Source organism: Puntigrus tetrazona, chromosome 5 (assembly GCF_018831695.1).
Source record: "Puntigrus tetrazona isolate hp1 chromosome 5, ASM1883169v1, whole genome shotgun sequence".
NCBI lineage: Eukaryota > Metazoa > Chordata > Actinopteri > Cypriniformes > Cyprinidae > Puntigrus > Puntigrus tetrazona.
In genome coordinates, this window is record NC_056703.1 from 7,045,295 (window position 1) to 7,067,156 (window position 21,862).

General features: G+C 37.5%; 2 protein-coding genes across 5 annotated transcripts; both read left to right on the forward strand.

The window, feature by feature from the left end:
- Positions 1-7,675: 7,675 nt before the first annotated feature.
- glipr2 (GLI pathogenesis-related 2) lies at positions 7,676-14,132 on the forward strand. Of its 4 annotated transcripts, none has more exons than XM_043240926.1 (13): positions 7,676-8,003; positions 9,944-9,970; positions 10,539-10,748; positions 10,985-11,062; positions 11,125-11,307; positions 11,399-11,518; positions 11,782-11,994; positions 12,069-12,146; positions 12,226-12,408; positions 12,536-12,643; positions 13,189-13,407; positions 13,479-13,556; positions 13,691-14,132. In XM_043240926.1, exons 2-13 carry the CDS (start codon positions 9,964-9,966, stop codon positions 13,849-13,851), a joined length of 1,638 nt encoding a protein of 545 aa, XP_043096861.1. In that variant the 5' UTR covers positions 7,676-8,003; positions 9,944-9,963; the 3' UTR covers positions 13,852-14,132. The 4 variants fall into 4 exon arrangements, with proteins under 4 accessions (XP_043096861.1, XP_043096863.1, XP_043096865.1 ...); XM_043240928.1 differs by having other exon boundaries at positions 11,785-11,994; XM_043240930.1 differs by having other exon boundaries at positions 7,677-8,003; positions 11,399-11,509; positions 11,785-11,994.
- Positions 14,133-17,684: 3,552 nt separating this feature from the next.
- Positions 17,685-19,793, forward strand: zgc:55461 (beta-tubulin family protein). The gene is made up of 4 exons (XM_043240908.1): positions 17,685-17,886; positions 18,228-18,336; positions 18,420-18,530; positions 18,607-19,793. Exons 1-4 carry the CDS (start codon positions 17,830-17,832, stop codon positions 19,665-19,667), a joined length of 1,338 nt encoding a protein of 445 aa, XP_043096843.1. The 5' UTR covers positions 17,685-17,829; the 3' UTR covers positions 19,668-19,793.
- The last annotated feature ends 2,069 nt before the right edge of the window (positions 19,794-21,862 follow it).

A 21,862-nucleotide genomic window follows, 5' to 3' on the forward strand; every position in this document is an offset into this window, starting at 1 on the left:
TGGTATTCAGACCTTACCTGTTTGACCACATTGTGTTCAATAAAGCCTGCTCTCGGATCTACAACTCTTGCCGGAGTCTCGCCGTTACAATTACGTTATAGACAGCAAGTTGTTTCCAGGATGAATTGGATAAGTTGAAAGCACACTAGAGATATTCATTAAATTTGAATGACTCTCCTACAAGATTTCTGTGGGTCCATAAACTCCCGTTTGAGTAAAAAACACAAGCGATGCAAATGTGTGCTAAGGGCTCCATTTAAGAGACAATGACATTTGTTTGCATACAAAGTAAAACTGGAAACTGCAACTGCAAACCGTTTTCCATTTTTTCCTTATGCACGTGTATCTGAATTGAGAGAACATTTGCACTGCCCTTCAGCAGTGAAGAAAGGTGAAGTGATTGATATAGGAAATTTCACACACTTCAAAACACATCAGGAGATCTGCAGACTGATTTTCAGGGTTTGGGTGTTCAGAAGATTTACTTTCTACGGTCTGTTTGGGTGATCTACTTTCATCCAAATAGAAAACAAAAAAGTCCCGTTTCAGTTGATCTGTCATAAATGTGATCTGACAACACAGCAATTAGAAGACTTCTTTAATGAATGGATGTAATGGTTGGTTTATTTCCACACAAGCTACTTTTGGTCTGGACATCATTGTCTGAAAAATGAAACTGAATGGCATCTGCTCTTGACTGGCCATATTCTATTTTTAAAGATTACCTGCCAACAGTAATTTTAACCCAAATCTGTTTCTGTTAGGTCTACTGTAGGTTGGCCGTGGCAGAGATAACTAAAACATGCTTCTTGTGAAGGGGGCTGGTTGGCTGACAGCAGAACACTATAGTCATTACCTGTACATTGCGTGCAGCGGGTAATGAAAGACTGGAAGAGTGCAGTGGGCATGCCAGCAATGGACTGTTTGAAGGTTGTGACTATTGAGAGCTGTCTTAATGGGGAATTCAGTTTTCTCAGATGGAGTTTTCTGTAGGCAGAAAACTATCTTCTGGTGCTCCAGAAAGCCACTTTATAGTACTGCATATGTCCACACTCAGAGATTTTGTAACTAAAAAGAGTGGTGTTGCAGCAAAAGACAACTAGGTTGGTGGTCTCTGTTGAAAGGATTCACAGAAAAATGCACTGTTAAGGTTATATAATCAAGATATAGCTCAGGATATAAAAGTGCCTTCATCAAATGATTAAATGAATAATTGAATGCTCTGTTTTATGTGGTTTAAATAATACCCCTTGTTGCCGAATATGACATAATCAAGGCACATGGACGATATTGCACAATATGTTTTTGGAAGTTAAAATTTAATAGATTATCATGTGCATTACATTGTTAAAGATGAACTGTTCTCACCTTTCCGAAGAAACTGAAGGGAGCCCCAGATATATCAGAGACAACTGATGTTAGAAATACAGTACAGGCACTTTAACAGAACGTCGAGAAGAACTTTTAATCAGTTCTCGATCAGGGTGACACAAAAATAGCAGTGTAGCATTCAGTCAAAGCAAGTCTACTTAGACACTAGTTAGTGTATTTCCGCACAATGAAACGGGTCGAATGAAGGCAAAGGCTGTAATTATTTACAGCAGTGCAACAGCTCAAGGACCTATAGAAGGCATTATATGTAGGCTGTAATTCATACACATTCTGACAAATAGTGCCCTATTCTTATAAACAATATATCGATGGAATGCGTATTTATTCAGCTTTCAGTTGATGTATAAATCTCAATTTCAGAAAGCTGACCCTTATGACTGGTTTTGTGGTGCAACATTCATTGTACTAAATATTGTCCTAGCTGACATTTATCAGAGTAAAGGAATCAGTTTCAATTAAAGAAATATAACCAATGTGTATAAAATTATACGCTCATGAACGTTACGAAGTGGATTTCTAGTTTAAAATTCGGGAGCATGTCCACAACAGAAATATAAGAAGTGTAGGGTGCTCTAAAACAACTGACAGCATCTCCACATTTAATTATAATATCACTGTTAAATTAATATTCCAGGAGTGAACCAAGCCAAAAACACATTTACCATATCCCTCAGAAGGACGATAAAAAAATTGACAATAATTACAACGGACAACATTTCTCACTTCATGTCGGATTTTTGAAAAAATGCATGGATTTATTCTCTCACAGAAAAAAAAGTCAATTAAAAACATTAAAAACTGTTGACAGGTAGCTTATCAAAGCCACAGATGAGAGAGTAAGTTTCTCTGGTACATGTTCAGAGGAAGCCATTGCCTGAAGAGCAGTGTAATTCTGCCAGGGTGATGTTTAATGAAGCAGTCTTGCACTCAACACACTGCCAGTCAGTTAGAGACTAAGTGAGTCCAAACGCCCACGGGCTTGATACAGTGATGTGTGTTTAATGAATCACATGTGTAGAAGAACATCAAGTATTGACTGATTAGAATTGCACTTCAAAAACACTAGAGAAACTCCTTTTGATTAAGCTTAATTTCCCAACATGGGAAAATAAATATTACTGAAATCTGCTTTTTAGGGGTTATTGGGAGCTGCATCTAAATATAATTAAAATACTTATAGGGGAATCAATCAATGAGGTGTCACATGTTTAGAAATTATACAATTTTAACAATCCCCCAATGTTCAGCATTCTAACATTTTTAATGAAGCCCATGGAATAACTCTGTGTTTCATATAAATACTTTCTGAAAGGGAAATTGCATTTCAAAACTCCCTTATAATATAAAATTAATAATACATGATCATGCAGTCCATAAAGGCAGATAGCATGGAACAGGGATTGCTAAAAATATGCCTTTTAGTGACTGCTTATTTTATTCTCAAAACAGAACAAAAACCGCAGGAGAAAGAATGCAGGAGTTTAAAAGTTTATTCTGAAGTTTATTACAGATGCACAACACCAGAAAATAGCATTGTGGAAACTAGCAAACATCTTTCAAAGAGGTGGGATGCATGAGATGAATCTTCCAATTGCAAGTATGTGTGTATATACCTTTCACAAAACTATGCTGTATCTAAAGCCAAAATGCATTCTTATCTTAGGACAAACTTTTCAGATCAACTTGAAATGTTGAATTTGGGATTCTCATTAGTTGTCAGTTATAACCTATAAGTTATAAGTTTAACTTTTGAATGGAATTAGTGAAATAAATCTACTTTTTGATGAACTATATATATATATATACACACACACATATATACTGTATATATATATACACATACTATATATATATATATATATATATATATATATATATATATATATATACACACACACATATATATACACAAACACACACACATATATATATATATATATATGATAGTTTATTTTAGTTTATTTCAGATCTCCTGCAGATCTCCACATGTTTAGAAACAGCACCTTGTAGCTTAGTATTGCTGTGAGATTTAAATCATGCAGGTTTTTCTGAGATGTGATTTGGTCGGCAGCGCTCTGTGGGAGCATTGAGAAAACATTCAGTTCGACAGCAGGTCTGTACACCACAATACAGAGCGTGTAAAACAGGCTCGAGAAACGATTTACTACTATTATTACTATTACTACTAATTTAATTACAGTCATTTCGGCGAAACAAGATTTTGCAAGCAGATCTTTTACTTCTGTCACAGAAATAAAATCCAAGATGCGATGCAGTTATTTATAGGCAAAGCCTTGGAGATCGAGGAAACTGTCTGTAGATCATTGACACTACAGAAAGTCATGGGAATCTCTGGGCTAGTTTTTTATTACTGTTTAATTTTATTACATGTTTTGGTGGAGATCTCAGTTCCATGCCACAGTTTTGGTCAAATGTGCTATGGAGACTAGCGCCCATTTATTCTGCAGATGGCTATTTTTTCCCCCAATTACTTCCTGTGTAAATTTTCTGTGCTGTACCTGCGCTTGGGTCTAACACCGGATCTCATCTTAGATAATATGTGATGCTGAGCTCCACAGAAAACCGCTGTCAACTTCGACTGCTCCTTTTCCTTTGATAACAACCTTCAAAGTAAGATTCGCCTGGAGTAAACAAAACCTGAAATTTGCAATATAATGGTGTATTTTTAAAAATAATGATAGCGCGCACCGTGATTGTGGTTCTGCCACCTCAATTTAGATGACACATTAAAATGGTAATAATAACTACATAATGGTTATGAGCAAAAAAAATCTAATTACAGCACAGAATCTCAAGAAGATGAAGGTCAGCTGTTAGTTTAGGATTTTGACACGTCTAAAACATATTCTAAAACATTTTGTCCTTACTTTTAACAAAGGGCGCAAGTTTGTTTTTGAAATTGGTGGGGACCAAAAAGGCCACACGGTTTTTCGTAATATCACATTATATTTGTCCCAAATTATTGTTAATGTTCATAATGATTTTATCCTAGGCTGAAAGATTATGTAGCCTACATCTTTCAGCACAACCTTTGTCTTTCTGTCTGTATTAAGTCGTATTAAGGCATATTATTTGTATTAAACATGTAAGTGCAGTTTTCTTTAACTTCTTGGTTAATATGCATGGTATGACGTTTCAGATAAATCCGAAATTACAAAAACATTCGCATATTTTTTAAAAAAATTATCGTTAGGGACATTTTGGTAGTCGCTGGATATTGACAGGGACATGTCCCTGGCGTCCCCTCTAACTGTGCGCTGCTTTTAACCAAATATTGCTTATTATAGCTATTATAACAGCTATAACTAACAATATTTGCATTTAAGGAATAGATCACCCAAAAGTTATGTTGAAGAAAGCTTGTAACCAAGCTGATTTGGTTACCATTGACTTCCATAGTACAGCCTGGTTACCAACTTTCCTCAAAATATCTTCCTTTGTGTTCGGCAGAACAAAGAAATTCCTACAGGTCTGGAACTACTTGGGGGTGAGTAAATGATGACAGAATTTTCATTTTTTAGTGAGCTAAATTAGTTTATTAGCATGTGATAGTGTGTATATTTGGCACCTTAATATAAAATTCAATTGGTGTACAGATGTGCACATCGTTTCGGCCATGAAAGCAAAAAGGTATTAAATATACAATCACTTCTGGCTATTATACCTGCCCAGGCATGCAGAAAAAACAAGCTCACACCTATAGACTTCTGATAGGTTTGAGTAACCGGTGTAATTCTAAAGAATTAAAATGTCCGGAAAGACATTTTAATCCATTACTTGCACAGATTCATCAGCTGTAGTTCAAAAAGTTATAAATAAAAGAGTTTCACTGCCAGCACACATTCAGTCTGTTTTGACAAATCAGTCTTTTACTTCATTTGATATGCCTTTCATAAACAGGTGAAAAACTTTTTTTTTCATCTTTTTTAAAAAAAAAAAAAAAAAAATCATGGTACAGCATCTGTATAAGCTTGCAGTATTTCCAATACTGGTGATGTGTTTTATGTTACTGTAAAAATGTTGTAAAAACAACATGGATCTGTTCATTAAACACTGCTTTTTCTGAGTGAGCTTCACCCGAGAACCGTTCCCTGCGAGCTCAATCTTCGCTCTACAGAAGTACAAAGTGATAGTGCTTTCCGTAAGATAGCTTTTGATTGCTTTTATTAAATAATAACAACAAAAAAGACATTTACAAGAAATAAATGATATTGCAACGTGTTTTACACCCTGATTAAAATGAAAATGACTATTAGGAAGCGACTGTTTTATAAACCTCATACAAATTGAACTGATCAGCATCAGTTTCAGGAGTATCTACTGCAATTAGGGTTTCAGCTGTAAATGTTAATTCGGTGAGCCAGCATTTAATGCTAATTGGGTTCATTTAAATGAGGCCTGTCAGATTTCTGCTCGTTTGTGACTTTTTTTTAGTGCCTCGCATCAAATTAGCACAGCACAAGCCTGGAGAATCTGGAAGTCTTTCTCCCATCAGCAGTTAACGCATGACCCTACAGTGACATCCTGCATTCATTAGAGTGTGTTTGCGAGAGAGTGAGAGTCACGGGGAATGTAAAAGAGAACATACTGAAGGTACAAGGAGGGCCCAGAACCAAAGGAAGAAGCGATTTGTATTTCAGGTAACGAATCGGACTTTGAAAGCACTCGACTTCCGTTTGACGGCAACGCTGTTGTTCGCTGATAAATAAAGAATACCTAGCAGGCAAAAAAGCTAAATTAACCTCTACAGAAATATATATTTCTGTGCATTAGATGCAAAATATGGAACCACGTGGCATCCAGGTGCTAGACTGTTTCTAAGAACATTTTTAAACGCGTAGGGCAAAGGGCAGATTCGAAATATTGGTCACCTTGGCCTTTTGACGTGCCACTTTAACTGTGCCAGGCATATGCTTGCATAAATTTAGACTTTGTGCAACGCACACGTGGGACCAGCTTGGCAAATTCAAAATAAAAGCTTCGAGAAGATGCTACAAAACTAGTTAGAGGTCAGATGAAATCAGTTTCCTGTTCCAACAAAATGTTAGTTCTGCCCACTAGTGGTCACAATGCCACATACAAACAAAAAGTAGATGTTACTTCATTTCTTACATACATTTTTAATATATTAAATACTTACATAAGTTATTTTAACATTGTATGACATTTCAAGGTTTAATTTTAGTGTTGTTATGTTTATATCAATTTTCTTTAAATTTGAGGCAATTTAACTGAAATACATTAATAACAATTCTGCATAAAATTGAATCTGCGTAATTGATATACATTTAAACAGAAAATTTGTAAATTAGTTTTGAACTTTTTTTTTTTCCTAGTCTGAAACATTATGAAAAGAAGTTTTTCAACATACTAGGCAATAGGTCAAACAGAAAAGGGACACAACCCAGGCCAGATTCAAATGTTAAGAAGCCAACAACTGCGTTTCATGCCTTTTACTTTAGTGTGCAAGTAAGAAATATCTTTTTCCAAAATCTGTAATATTCCAATAAAACATTTGTATGAATAGAGTCCCCCAATCTGATCTCAACATTATCAAGGCAGCATCGAATTAAGAGACAGCGGTAATGAAAAACAAGTTCCTCTGGAACCATTTTTTTTCAAAAATTACATTTCAATGATATTGCTTTGCTTCTTGTACATTCCACAGCACTTTTAAAATGAATTATCTAGTGACTGATGCCAAGAAGCGTGTTCGATTTTCTCTAAAACAGACAAGCGTGACTTTGCCAAAATAACAGTAATAATCTGTCACATAATGCACGAAACAGACTAAAAGCTGTCGGCTTGTTACTGTCTACTGTTCGTTTCAGCTGAAAACCACAATGACTTGTGCAAATGCACAGGTATTTTTGTAGTTTTGCCAAAATGTTGGTAGAGGCGTGTTTATCCAATGAGCCCCGGGTTGTGCAATTGCCGAAATCCATAAAAGAACTGTAAAAACTACTCTGAGACGCCTGGAGCAACTTACACACAAAATATAAATAACTTGCAGAATAAAATATTTTTCTCTAAGCATCTAACATACTAAGCATGCCGTAGTACACTATATTCTTATCCCACTGCACCAAAGCATTGAGATAAGAATATGACTTGGAAATTTGTATGACTTTTCTAAAAAAGTAAATGGTTGTTTCTCTTTTTTAGGTGTCAAAAGAGGATAAGTCAGCAACCGCAAATAGAGAGGAAGTGCTATTGTAGCACGCAAGTGTTAAAGAAAAACCTTAAAGAGAAAAGATGGCAGGAGTGAACTTGAACTGACAAAATGAAACATTACGTGACTGAGCAAGTTAGAGCTTTGCTTTCCTGTTCTTTACACCATCACAATTAGTTTCTAATGATGAGTGCGTGTCTGTATTTATGTGTATTTCAGAGGTCAGTAAACCTGAAAACGTGGGTTCGCGTGTCGTCACAGTGCTCTTTCCTGGTTTAGAGGGCGTTGCATCACTTGACAGATATATACTTCACAGATCTCAAACCTAGTCAGTGAGATACAGGGAAGAAGAGAGAGAGAAAAAACTGACAGCGTTCAAAGAAAGACAAATTCCTGCCTCAAGGGGACTACGGGACAGGTATGTGTGCATTTTAAGACTGTCTGCAAGCTACGTGTCTGTGTGATTACCAGTAAAACTAAATACTGTACATTGCTGAGACAGTGAAAATCCATGCATCAATCCATAATGCACCGCTGATGCTTTAAGCACAATAGAGCAAATGAGCGCCCAGCTTTCCTTCGTATATTTATGTTATTTGAATTGTAAAGAACATGGGAGACCCAAGCAGTCTCAAGCGTTTTGGTCTCCGACACCAATGTGTTTGTCGCAGCAATCTGCAAAATTATAATGACGTTCAAACCTGCTCTGCCCTGAAAAAACTAACTAGGATAAAAAACTAATTAAAACAGGCAAATGCAAACATGCACAATGCTGTAAGGCAAGCTGTTAAGTGCGGTTTGTAGCTTTTCAGTTCCACTTCATTTGAATGCCGTCTGACTGCATGCAAATGACTACCCAGATCACATCCCGCAGTTGTTAAGCGTTGCTGTCCTGCGAGAAGTTTGATATTCGCAAGAATAACGGCCTGGCAACGGTAACATTTTTTTGCTGTTTCGCTGACTGACTGTGCAGCACCCGATCGGTTTCCTCACTTTCCTGTTCCTGTCACATGTACACAAGCACACACGTGGACACCTATACTCGTGAAAAAAGAAAAACAGAAATGAAACCATTTCATGCGTAAACCCTTAGTGTAGCCAAAGGTTATATTCAGTCAAATGAGAAAACAGACACCTGACTGTCTTCTAGGGTCACAGGGAGCACGTACAGAAATATGATAAATTTTAAGAATATGAATGCATCTCCTAGTATGCATGACAAGCAAGGCGAGAGAAACGTAAATAAAGTAACTATTTAAAAAAACTAATAAAGAAGACAGCATTCTGGCATTCTGTTGACATTTAAATTTAGTCTGTAAGAGTTACTTTTCAAGAAAACACCTGCAAGGCAAATCAATCTATGGATAAAAAAAAGAATGGTTACATCTTATATTAAAAGTGTCATTGTTACCATGTAATTATTGCACTTACTATATGGTTAGGATTAGGATTATGGGTTGGTTTAGGGTGACTTGCATATTATGCTGCATAATTTATTGTTATGTATTATACTTTATTGATTGTTACTACATTGTATAATAGTAACTCTATGAACACTGGTAAATAAATAGTATAAAATAAATTTAAATAACCCAATGTGAGATCATTAATAAAATAACTCGGTGTAGGACGTTTTCAGATTAAAATATTTTCTCAGAGACACAGCAGATACCTTTCAGTGCTTCAGATCTTATCAGTGAGTTGTGTGACATCATTTCCTGTAACTAACACAGTAGTTCACGGAAGACAATTCCACCAGGTTAAAGGCAAATTATTGGTAACAGAGTTAGATTTATGGGCGTAAGATTCACGGACACACATTTTTCTAAGAAGAAAATTAATTTGAATAAAATTAGATTTAATTTATTTTACAAATGTAATGTTGTAGAATCAAGTAAGTGACTATTTAGGGCTTTTATAAATAAAATGAATAAAATGTTGCCAAAAGAAAAATACTATAATATTTTGATTGCACATACATGATGGACACAATACACTGTATAATTCAGACAAGAAGAAATTGTGATTTATATATATATATATATATATATATATATATATATATATATATATATATATATATATATATATATATATATAAATTGATGACCTTGATTGCTCTTTTAATTTTTTTTAATTATTGAAAATTCTACTTACTCTGTTCAATGAAGCATATATTAAAACATGAAACAATTTCTATACTGTATAAGACCAACACTACCATTTCAGTCTTTCTGTGGCTCTACTTCTCTCAGACACACAGTGGGAGTGGTTCAGTTATTCTGCTGTGACGTTACATTCTCTGAAAATGATCAGTGTGGTTTATTTAACTGTCATGTTAATGTGTTTGTTTTCCAGTCTGTCACATAACTTCAGGCATGGCGGGTGAGTCAACACAACTCTTTACTACTGGTTTTGCCACTTTTTAAACCTTGAAACTACCACCTAAAATTGGATCACTACAAAATACTAATAATAAAACAAGCAAACAAACACAAGAGTGAAATAACTAAATAACTAAAAAAAAGGAGCAAAACCGGGAGTAAAAGTATTTATTGTGTATGTTTGTTTGCTTGCTTTGTTATTAATATTTTGTAGCATTCATCCAGTTTTAATTTTTTATTATTTTTATTTAATTATTAAGCTTCGTAAGAGTGACTGAAATACACCTTTAAGAAAATACATATTGCCCCCTTTTTTTTTTTTTTTTTTTTTTTTCCCTCTATTTTCTATATAATAAGTTGGACTGGGAAGAGATTATTTGTATGTGTATTCCTTTTTTTTGTGTGTGTGTTTGTTGTTGTGGTTGTTCAAAAAAAAAAAAAGGTTCCATGTGTGTATGTATACATATATTACAGTAATAAAAAAATAAATAAAAAATAAAAATAAATAAAATAAAATACATATTGCTTAATACTCTTTTATCATTCAAATCTATGCTCTTCTGTATCAGGCAACAGCTTTGAAGCCGAGTTCCTGCAGACTCATAACGCATACCGCAAACAGCACGGAGCCCCGGCCCTCACCGTAAACGCACACCTGTGCCGCTCCGCTCAGGCGTGGGCGGAGCATCTGCTGTCAATCAAGACCCTCAAACACAGCAACAAGGACTACGGAGAAAATCTGTACTACGCTTGGAGCTCATCTGGCAAAAAGCTCACAGGTTGGCTTTCTACTCGAACAACCAGTCAGTGAAACAAATTTCTATAAGACCCCAAACGACCAGACATTTCCAGTTAAACCGCAACGCATTACGATAAGAAGGCGTTATGCAGGTGTAAGATAACAAGACATCGCACTGGAGATATATAAAGATATAACAGTGTTTTTTGTTTTATTAAACGTGATTTGTGTTGCACAATGCGAACAAATCCACCGTTGTCTCTTTGCTCCCTTCAGGACACGAAGCAGTGGAAAGCTGGTACAGCGAAATTAAAGATTACAACTTCAGCAGACCTGGGTTCAGCTCCAAAACAGGTGAACGCTCTTTTAATCGCTCTCGTTGCCTTGACGACACTGACTCCTGGTGGTTTGTCCAGGTCACTTCACGCAGGTGGTGTGGAGGGACACCAAGGAACTGGGAGTGGGACTGGCCACTGATGGGAGCACGGTTTTTGTGGTGGGTCAGTACCTCCCTGCGGGAAACATCACGAATGCAGGTTATTTTGAAAAAAATGTCTCGCCGGCAGGCGTCAAAGCAGATTCGAAGTCCACCGGTGCAAGTGAGTGAGCTTTGAAAAAAAACCCAAAAAGTTATTTCATAGCGTTTTCGTTGCAGTATAGTAAACATCTGATATATCTGGCAACGTTCAGCTGAAAAAGTGGGACAAGTGCACGGTGGCACTCATTCAAACAAAGCGCCCTCAGTTCCTCGCAGTACTGAAATAGCACCAGCAAGGGACCGAGGAGAGCATCAAGCGCAAAGTAAGTTGGGTAAGGTTATTTGTTTTATGTAAATGCTGTTTAGTGATTTCAGCACTTTTTGCCCGGTGGAATCATCTTATTTATCTAGGCTTCATCATTTATCTAGGCTTAATGCAAATCGAATACAACAGCCCATTCTTTACTGATGCTTTATGGCTTCTGAAATGGAGCGTGTGCACTGCAATACATTAAAAAACATTTTTTTCTTTACTCTTTTAGTCAGCAAGGGTGTGTTTTGCGCACGTCAAATAACTCTTTATGTTTGTCTGTAGCAGACAGCGGCTTTGAAGCTGAGTTCCTGCAGACTCACAATGCATTTCGCAAACAGCATGGAGCGCCGGCCCTCGCCGTAAACACAGACCTGTGCCGCTCCGCTCAGGAATGGGCCGAGCACCTGCTGTCAATCAAGACCCTCACGCATAGCAATGGAGAGTACGGAGAGAATGTGTATTACACTTGGAGCTCAGCTAAGAAAAAACTCACAGGTGCTTGGGTTGTAACAGTTATTTTATCGCCGCTGGTGCGTCTTTTCAGCATTTTGTGCTTGCCATTCACACAGGGCGTGAGGCAGTGGAAAGCTGGTACGGTGAAATTAAAGACTACAACTTCAGCAGACCTGGATTCACCTCCAAAACAGGTGAACCCGTCTGGAAATGCTCTGTGGCGGTTAGACATTTCCTCTAGTCTCTGTTCTGACGTCTGCTTCTTTTGTCCAGGTCACTTCACGCAGGTGGTGTGGAAGGACACCAGAGAGGTGGGGGTTGGACTGGCCACCGATGGTCACGCAACTTTCGTTGTGGGTCAGTATCTGCCGGCAGGAAACATCAGCAATGCTGGATATTTTGAAAGAAATGTCCTGCCAGCAGGCTCCAAAGTAGACTTTAAATCCACCCCGACTGGTGAGTTTGGTATGATGTAATGCTGAGATTGGCTATGTATATTCGTATTCTTAACATGCATTGTATTGATTGGATAAGGCACTTATTGTACGGCATTCACAGTTGTAAACTTTTATTTGGTGTTCAGCTGACAGAGTTGGACAAGCGCTTGCCGCTCTCAGCATCAAGTCAAACCAGTTGCCTTCATCGCCTCACAGTTCTGGAGCAGCTCCACGTAAGAGCAGCAGTGCAGAAGGTAAGCTCTCCAACAGAGACTACGGAAACTTATTTCGATCATATTAGAAAAAAGCATGCTTTTATAAATCAGAATTATGACGTAAAAAGTCTAGGATAATTGTGACAATTTTATGTCACAATTATCCTATAAAAAATTAACTCTTTATTACCAAAGCATGACATTGTATGTTGCAGAAATTGGTTTCCATACGAAACAGAATTGCTTCGGTTGAACAAACTATTTGAATCACGTTCTTGTTATCGCATCACACCCATTTTTAATGTAACGTTGTTAATTGTGTGCGGTTTCGCATTTATTTGCCATCAAGCGAATAAATGCTGAATAAATGCTTTCTGTCAGATAAACAAATTTTAATTGGTCTTTGCCGGTATGTCCTTATTCTGGATTTTAATTAGCAACAATAGCAGTTACCAGTAATTGGTAATTAATTTGAGAAGTTCGGCTCCCGCGAAGACTGATTTGTGGAAGACAGCACTATTTGATGTGCGGGGCAAGTATGCGCACGAAATGATTTGAAATAATGTTCTTTTCCCGTGATGAAGGTGAGAGCTTGTCCCAGTTTCGTCAGTCTCTCCTTGAAGCTCAAAATGATTACAGACAGCAACACGGAGCACGGCCTCTGTCCCTGTGCTCCGTCCTCAGTAAAGAGGCTCAGGATTGGGCAGCACATCTGATTAGCATTAATGCCCTCAAGAACAGCAGCAAAGGTTATGGAGAGACTATGTCATACAAGTGGACGTCCACCTTGGTGCCGCCAACAGGTAAACTATTTAAGCAACTGTAGCGCATGATAATTACAATGTTCATAGAACAACTTTTTTTTTTGCTGTAGGAAAAGAGATCGCTGAATCATGGTACAAGGAAAATTTGAAGTACAACTTTGCAAAGCCCGGCTTTCAGAATGGAACTGGTGGGTTTTTTTGCACTCATATCGGATTTTAAAACCGTAAAATACTGAGCATATATGGTCATGTTCGTTTACATATCAAATTACAATCCATAAATGAGAAAGCGGTTCAGAAAACCAAATTTATGTGTGCGTAGGTAACTTCACCCAGATGATCTGGAGGTCTACAGAACAGGTTGGGGTTGGCCTGGCATCAGATGGAAAGGGCAAGTTTATCACTGTGGCCTTTTACAAACCTCCTGGCAACATTACCAACCCTGGCTACTTCGAGGATAATGTCAAACCTGCTGGGAGGTGATCTGTTAAATAAGAAGCATTAGATCTTATGCATTTTACCAATGCATTTTATTTTTTTGTTACTCGAGATGTTATTCATACGTTACCAGAAAGTCAATCTTCTGAATATATTGCATACTTTTCATTCATTTTTTATTGCTTGGTTCTTTTTCGAGGCTGTATTTCTTCCTTCACAGGTGACTTATAATGTATAGAAAGAGACTTAAATATACTTGTAATGTATAGAAATACTATGCATCCTAATAAAATCTCGAAATGTATAATGCATGATACGAATGCAGATGTTCTGTCTGTGCAGTCTTTTATTTCTTTCCCAAACACACACATCCACGCGGATGGCGTTCCCATATAAATATGCACATTGACATACGCATCTAGATGTAAACTCTCATCTTGCACAGCCTCAGAGAACTCAGGGAATGCAAAACTGAATAGACGAGGTGTCGTGTTGCGTGAGCATCTCATCACCATTGTGTTTCTGGGCGAAACGTGAGATGCTGTTATCTTCATTTTTACATGCCCTCCTTCGTGAATAACATAAAGGTCAAAAACTCCTTTGATAAGCTGAAATGTATATACCTTCACTGGGATTGAAGGTTTTGTAGAAATATAGTGCCTGTTGGCCAAAAAGAAGCTTCCTTTTTAAAGAAACATGTGAAAACTGCGTTTATAGTAATACGTTTTCATGGTAAAATGTAGGTTTAAAACTATTTTTATTTTTAAAACTATTTTTAGGTTTAAACTAGCATTTTTAAAATAGGAGTATGCAAAAGAGTGTCAAGTGACAGTATCCAATGAAGGCATTGGGATGTTTTTAGACCCGTGGATTTGTTAATAAAATGTTTGACTTTGAATTTTAGGTCTGTTCCAACTTCATGAGAACAAAGAAATGAGCAAAGAATGAACAAAGGTTTTTCTTGTGTATATGTGCATGTTGGAGAGCAAACAAAGAAAAATTAGCTTTGTTTTTGTCTCCTTGGTCACGAATGTACAGTACGTACAGTAGACGTGTATCACTGTATGAGTCTGAAGGTAGGCCTCTGTGCATGTGGAGAGTTTCTATAGCAGTACTGCTGTTTCTATAGAGCTGTTTTTGTTGTGGCTTTGGATAGTGGAGGATGTTTTTCAGCTACGGTAGCTTAGCTTTCCTCATAGGGATCACCAACAACAGGTGGGAAATTGACAAAAAAAAGACCTGTAAAACAGAGTGCGTGGAAAACAAGCCTAAAACATTATGTATTTATGTGTCAAATTAAACTAAACCGATGAAGGTGAAGTCATAAAGTTTCAGGTCAAGCTACAGGGAGTGTGCATGATATCCACTTTGCCTATTCAAAGTTCCTTTCCGGCTTTTTTTCTGATTAAAAAGGTAGGGGTGTGTGTGTGTGTGTGTGTGCGTGTGTGTGTGTGTGTGGGTGGGTGGGTGGGTGCAAAGCAGCTGCTGCCAGTGTTAATCAATAATGCAATGCATAGTTTGCCTTACACACACACACACACACACACACACACACATACAGTATGCGCAGCCTCTCAAGTTCAGACTTTCCCCATCCCTAAGGGAGTACCTCATTCACACATCAGTGTCCTAGTTTCGATGAGTGCTGTTGAATATTGTGCAGAGGGCAAAAAAACCATTAAGAATTAATATCTCGAAAATACACTGAAAGCTTGGGGATGGCAAGAACTGTAAATGCTTTTAAATATATTTTTTTATACTCACTAATGTTTCATTTATTTGATCAAAAACATATTACAGTAATAGTGTAAAATATTATTACAATTTAAAACAAATGTTTTCTGTTTTAATATATTTAGATTTTTAATTAATTCCTGCTATGGCAAAAGCAGTTTTTCAGTCTTTACTCCAATCTTCAGGGTCACCTGATCTTTCAGAAACCATTTTAATTAGCTGCTCAATAAATTTTTCATTATTATTTATATTCAAACTTGAATATTTAAAAAAAAACAACAACACATTTTCTGCTGCTCAAAAGAACAGCAATAATTTAAAAAAGAAATCATTTGCAAATTGTCTTCACTGTCCCTTTTTCTTTTAAATATTACATACCCAAATTTTTTGTTTTGTGTTTAATAATTACTCTTTCGCGCCTACATAGTAATGTCACAACTACAACAGTAATTAATGAGTGTTAGGTACGAAAGTATCTTTTGGAGTCCTTTGTCTATAACATGCTTTTGCCCTTTTTTTGTAGTCTGACAAAATGCTGATAAGTAGACTTGATTATTACGGAGTATGCTGAACATCGCACGTCAACCGCCGGCAACATGAAACAATCCATCCTGCTTGTGGAAATTCATGCTGCCTCCGTCATTAATCCTATTTCGTTTTGTGCTTGCTCAGCCTATGTGTGCCTCTGTCATTCCATGCATGAACTGAATCCCCTCTAAGGATGTATGACACCTGTGATACTCATAAATAATAAATCGATGCCATGCATCCCGCTCGCTCAGCACTAAAATTTAGGCCTTTCCAAATACTGTTAAAAACTTAAGAATCTTGCATCAGCAAGAAATAACTACTTAAGTACTTTTGCGTAATTGCGGGGGTTTTTAGCATTTGTGTGTATATTTGTGAATGTGCGTGTGTGTTTTTGTCTGTGCCTATCTATAATAAAAAGGTTGTCAAATTAAATAAAGGTACCGAAATAAGGTCACAGATATTAATTTCAAAGCCACGGGGGAAATTAAATATTTTCTCATGCTCTCATTCAGTTGTTATTTTCCTGAAAAGCTATAGATTATTATCAGAATGGGTCAACCTATTCCAGCACATACACATTTTTGTAAGCTCTTTTTGAAAAGATACAAACGTTTTAAACAATGTTGAGCTGTGGGCTACAGTGCTGCTTGCACTACGCCGGAGAAAAAGACAGTGGTGACTGTGAAGAAGATATTTGTTACTATTTTACATTTTTGCAAATCTTTAAAAGGTGGACATTCAGGCTTATGTTTTTTTTTTTTTCCTGCCAAAAATCGTACATTTTCATTTCAATTACATGGTTCAAAATCGTATAAATTGTTCTCATGAAATAGGGAGAACTGTAACACTAATTGGAAATTAATTGCTATTTAGAATCCTGCTGGATTCTCAACTGTTTTACTGCATGACAAAACATTTGAGTTATTTTTTTTTTCAAGTGCATGTCTTTCCAAAAAAATTCCCCCAAATTTGAAATAGCAGCAAATGCAGCTTCCTTCGATTAATTATCTTTTCCATTTGAACTGGCATGCCTGCACTTAAATAATGCCTGCACAAAAATAAGCAAATATAAAACTGATTACAGTTTTTAATGTTATGTTTGATGATTGATGATGTTGTTCAGAGCAGAAATGCAAACATACCCAGAAAAAACTAATATATATATATATATATATATATATATATATATATATATATATATATATAAATTATATTTGCCATAACCTAATATGCATGCAATACAGTGTTCAAATGCTTTCGCTTTGTGGTAATTTATTTGCAAATTAAATACAGTCAAGTGCTAGAAAAACGCATTAATGTAATGTTCTACCGATGCAATTATACTCAAGTCCAAACATGTCATGTACTGTTTGCTGTTTGAAGGTGGTGCTTAGTAACATGATTCTCAATGAGAAAATAGTCAGGTCTATTCAATGATAAAAGCTGTTCTATACGCGTATCTTGTTACCAATACAAAACGGTTTCTGTGTGATCTCGCGGCGCTGTAACCATTGACGACAGATTAAAACATCTCTCATCCAATAAAAAACAATAGCGTCACGAGAACGCGTGCACCGCAACCAATCAAAAGCAGGCAGGGAATGACGTCGAGTTCATCCACCTGTGTTCCAAGGCTGGCGTTATTTAAAACTGGAAGCCGTTTCTGCGCTCTGCAGAGTTTAGTCGATCCGAGGTGGCAGAAAGTTCAACACATTTGTTTTTGAACAAAAAAGTGCTTGTTTTTCACAATATTTCAATATGAGGGAAATTGTTCACCTGCAAGCCGGTCAATGCGGAAACCAAATCGGTGCCAAAGTGAGTAAGAAGTTTAACCTATTAATTACGATATAAAGCCTGGTCACGAGGGGCATGTCGTGTAGTTGTTTTATTTGAGTAACCAGTTTCGGTTGATAAATTATATTTACATTCGGTTTTTCTTTAGGAAAATTAAATATTACTAAGTATGATTAGCGTTATAGATGTCCACAGTTTGGTTGTTCTTCTCTAAACTTTTGTGTGTACGTTAACTTAGCGAGTTACCATGACAACAGTGCAAAAGTGGGCGTTGTTTCGACGTATTTTTGAAGATTTGCGATATTACTTTTACACAAAGTGTTCGTTTTTTAATTTTAATAATGATTTTTTTTCCCCTTGAGTTTTGGGAGGTGATTAGTGATGAGCACGGAATTGACCCCACGGGAACTTACCATGGAGACAGTGATCTGCAGTTGGAGCGGATTAATGTGTACTACAACGAAGCCACTGGTCAGTTTGTACTAGCAGTGTAATAAAACACGCCTGCCTTGCAAACACGTTATATTTTTAAGATTAGAAGTGTTTTGTGACAGGTGGGAAGTATGTACCCCGTGCTGTCCTTGTGGACCTGGAGCCTGGAACCATGGATTCAGTGAGATCTGGACCGTTTGGGCAGGTCTTCCGACCAGATAACTTTGTCTTCGGTAAGTCTAGTTCATCATGTCGTTTTAACTGAATGAATACTAGAGCCCGGATTGATCTGGACTTCTTCAATCATAGGTCAGAGTGGTGCTGGAAACAACTGGGCCAAGGGTCACTACACAGAAGGTGCTGAGCTTGTAGACTCGGTTCTCGATGTGGTCCGTAAGGAAGCGGAGAGCTGCGACTGTCTGCAAGGCTTCCAGCTCACGCACTCCCTTGGAGGCGGCACGGGGTCAGGCATGGGCACGCTCCTCATCAGCAAAATCCGTGAGGAGTATCCAGACCGCATCATGAACACCTTCAGCGTGGTGCCTTCACCCAAAGTCTCAGACACCGTTGTGGAGCCCTACAACGCCACGCTGTCCGTCCATCAACTGGTGGAGAACACTGATGAAACGTACTGCATCGACAACGAGGCGCTGTATGACATTTGCTTCCGTACACTCAAACTCACTACGCCCACCTACGGTGATCTCAACCACCTCGTGTCTGCCACAATGAGCGGGGTCACCACCTGTCTCCGCTTCCCCGGTCAGCTTAACGCCGATCTGCGCAAACTGGCCGTCAACATGGTGCCTTTCCCGCGTCTGCACTTTTTTATGCCAGGCTTCGCCCCCCTCACCAGCAGGGGGAGCCAGCAGTACCGGGCTCTTACGGTGCCCGAGCTCACCCAGCAGATGTTTGACGCAAAGAACATGATGGCCGCTTGCGACCCCCGCCATGGCCGCTATCTCACCGTCGCCGCTGTGTTCCGAGGCCGCATGTCCATGAAGGAGGTGGACGAGCAGATGCTGAATGTGCAGAACAAGAACAGCAGCTATTTCGTGGAGTGGATCCCCAACAACGTCAAGACCGCTGTGTGCGACATCCCGCCTCGAGGTCTCAAAATGGCAGCCACTTTTATCGGCAACAGCACCGCCATCCAGGAGCTGTTCAAGCGCATCTCCGAGCAGTTCACTGCCATGTTCAGGCGCAAGGCCTTCTTGCATTGGTACACGGGTGAGGGGATGGATGAGATGGAGTTCACGGAGGCCGAGAGCAACATGAATGACTTGGTGTCGGAGTATCAGCAGTACCAAGATGCCACCGCGGAAGAGGAAGGAGAATTCGAGGAAGAGGGAGAGGAGGAGCTAGCGTAAAGAGTTGAATGCTGAAGTTTTTTTTCCCGTTTCTTTGTTTGTTTTGTCTCTTTGTTCTGTTCTTTCTTTCACAAGCAGCTAAAAGCTAGCAATGTGAACAAATGTTTATTAAAGCTCTAAATTTGACGGCATTCTCTTGGGTGTCTTGTCTTTTTGGCTTTTTTCGTTGTATTGTACTATTTGTTCTCTGTATAGCAATATGGAAAATTTAAGTTAAGATTAGAGGCTTCTTGAATTTAAAAACATGATTTTAACACTTAAATCAGCGTGCAAATCATTCAATGATGCAAGACTGCCAACTATTAATTTAAAAACTTTTAAAGTTTCTAGGTAAGAAAAATTCTTGTTTATGAAGTCTATAAAATATGTAATAATTCTACATGGATATATTATCTATAGCACAAAAGCTAGTTAAATTTTTTGAGATGTTTATTTAAACAATTTCAGGTCAGTAGCCAAGAATGTTACATTGAGTTGTATAAACGCATTATAGCCCTACAGACCTTTTGTTTAAATTACGTCCAATATATTCTTTTGGCAGATGCTTTTTATCCTACATGAATTATAGTGCATTTTTCTAACACAGTTAATGCACTCAAATCCCATGACCTTTGCTAAAGCCAAGCTTTACTGCTGCAAATACTTAAAGATTTTTTTTTTATTATTAGTGTTGGTATTTTAAATTTCAATTATAACATCCAACAGCACTTTTAAAAATACAAAACATGCAAAATTACCGTATTGTGTCGATTTTCCGTTCTCGCCAGCAGATGGCGATAGAAAGTTACTAAAAAAGGTCTCTCTCTCATGAGTCGTGTAACTACTTCCCAGATCGGTTCCCATGATCTTTTAACCATAGTTTGTGACGAGATGTTCTGTGCTGGCTTTAAACTGAAAAGGTATATGAACCAGATTTACAGTTCATTCAGTTTAGCAGGTTACAAGAGATACTCTGCACGCGATTTTTGCCTAAGACTCGCTTCCACACCTTTCTTAATCTCAGATAAGATTGATTGAGTTTTGGCTAAAATGTACAGTCTTGTCGTCAAAGCAGATCTAATTATTAACTTGAAGCTCTTTCAATGCAACGAGGATTACATTAATTAACGTGACACAACAATCTGGCCCAATTTCATGGAACATTGAAGGAAGGAAGCCCCTAGTTGAATTGCTTTCGGTCGACACCAGAGGAGAGGGGGAAGGAACATTAATCGAGTCAACTAGCTGTGTTGTGAGTTGAAGATCGCAGCTGAGGGCTTCATTTATTGAGTAATGGTGTTTTACGTTTGCAGCGTTTAGAAGCTTCCTTGACCTTTCTCTAACCAACTTCCTGTAGACTGACAGTATATTATGGTATGAATATCATATCAATACACCAGAAAGCTACCATATCAATTATTGGCCAGTACTGAATATTTATTTTTGCACGCTTTTAGGTATTTTTTATATTTTACATGTAGATTGCAACACGAAATTAAACACATTTAAAAACACTAATGTAATGAATATAAGTATATAAGTTTTTCTGAGGCAGTATGGTTTGATTAAATTGTTTCAGCGTTTATTTATCACGCAAAATCATTTTTAACATCCACCATTTATAAGTACTAAGCCATAACACCATCAGCTTACAGCTTACTTTTTTTGTCAGCTCGTACTAAACAGTGAAATCCAGCGTGCATTTAAGTACGTTTATTAAATAGCAAAAAGAAACGATTAAAAAGCACCGCGGTAAAGTACCACAGCGGTTTCTTTTAAGGGCGCAGTTCTATTTTAGAGTCTCCGTAATCCATATCTCGCTAGAAACGGGTAATACAAGTAAAATACAATAAAATGAAATAATCCAAAAGCATGCAGCAAAAGGCGAGACTTTCATATTACGAAAAAAATGAAGAATTGGTTTTGTAAAAGGTTCGAAAACAGATACCACGTAAGACGCAAAAAGCCGCTAATGTGATCTTTTGTTGTCTCAGCTTTCACAACCTAATGCATGCATGTTATTCCTTTTAATTGGTTTTTGTGATTTTATACCTCATCCATATGGCACTGGAAAAAGCTTCTGCCTGAGCAACATAAATCCTCACTGTTTTAGCACTGCTATGTACACAATGTTGATGAAGCTCTCTAAACAGATGATGGATTGCTCTTTAACAGCCAAAGCAACTTCACTGTCACCGCCACTGAAAAGAGAGAGA

Excerpts from the sequence above, each read along its gene's own strand:
- zgc:55461 (XM_043240908.1), top strand. The coding sequence starts at position 17,830 with ATGAGGGAAATTGTTCACCTGCAAGCCGGTCAATGCGGAAACCAAATC. Across the intron at positions 18,337-18,419 it reads GTACTACAACGAAGCCACTG|GTGGGAAGTATGTACCCCGT; the intron begins GTCAGTTTGTAC and ends GTTTTGTGACAG. Across the intron at positions 18,531-18,606 it reads ACCAGATAACTTTGTCTTCG|GTCAGAGTGGTGCTGGAAAC; the intron begins GTAAGTCTAGTT and ends CTTCAATCATAG.
- glipr2 (XM_043240926.1), top strand. Across the intron at positions 12,147-12,225 it reads TGGATTCACCTCCAAAACAG|GTCACTTCACGCAGGTGGTG; the intron begins GTGAACCCGTCT and ends TCTTTTGTCCAG. Across the intron at positions 12,644-13,188 it reads TAAGAGCAGCAGTGCAGAAG|GTGAGAGCTTGTCCCAGTTT; the intron begins GTAAGCTCTCCA and ends CCCGTGATGAAG.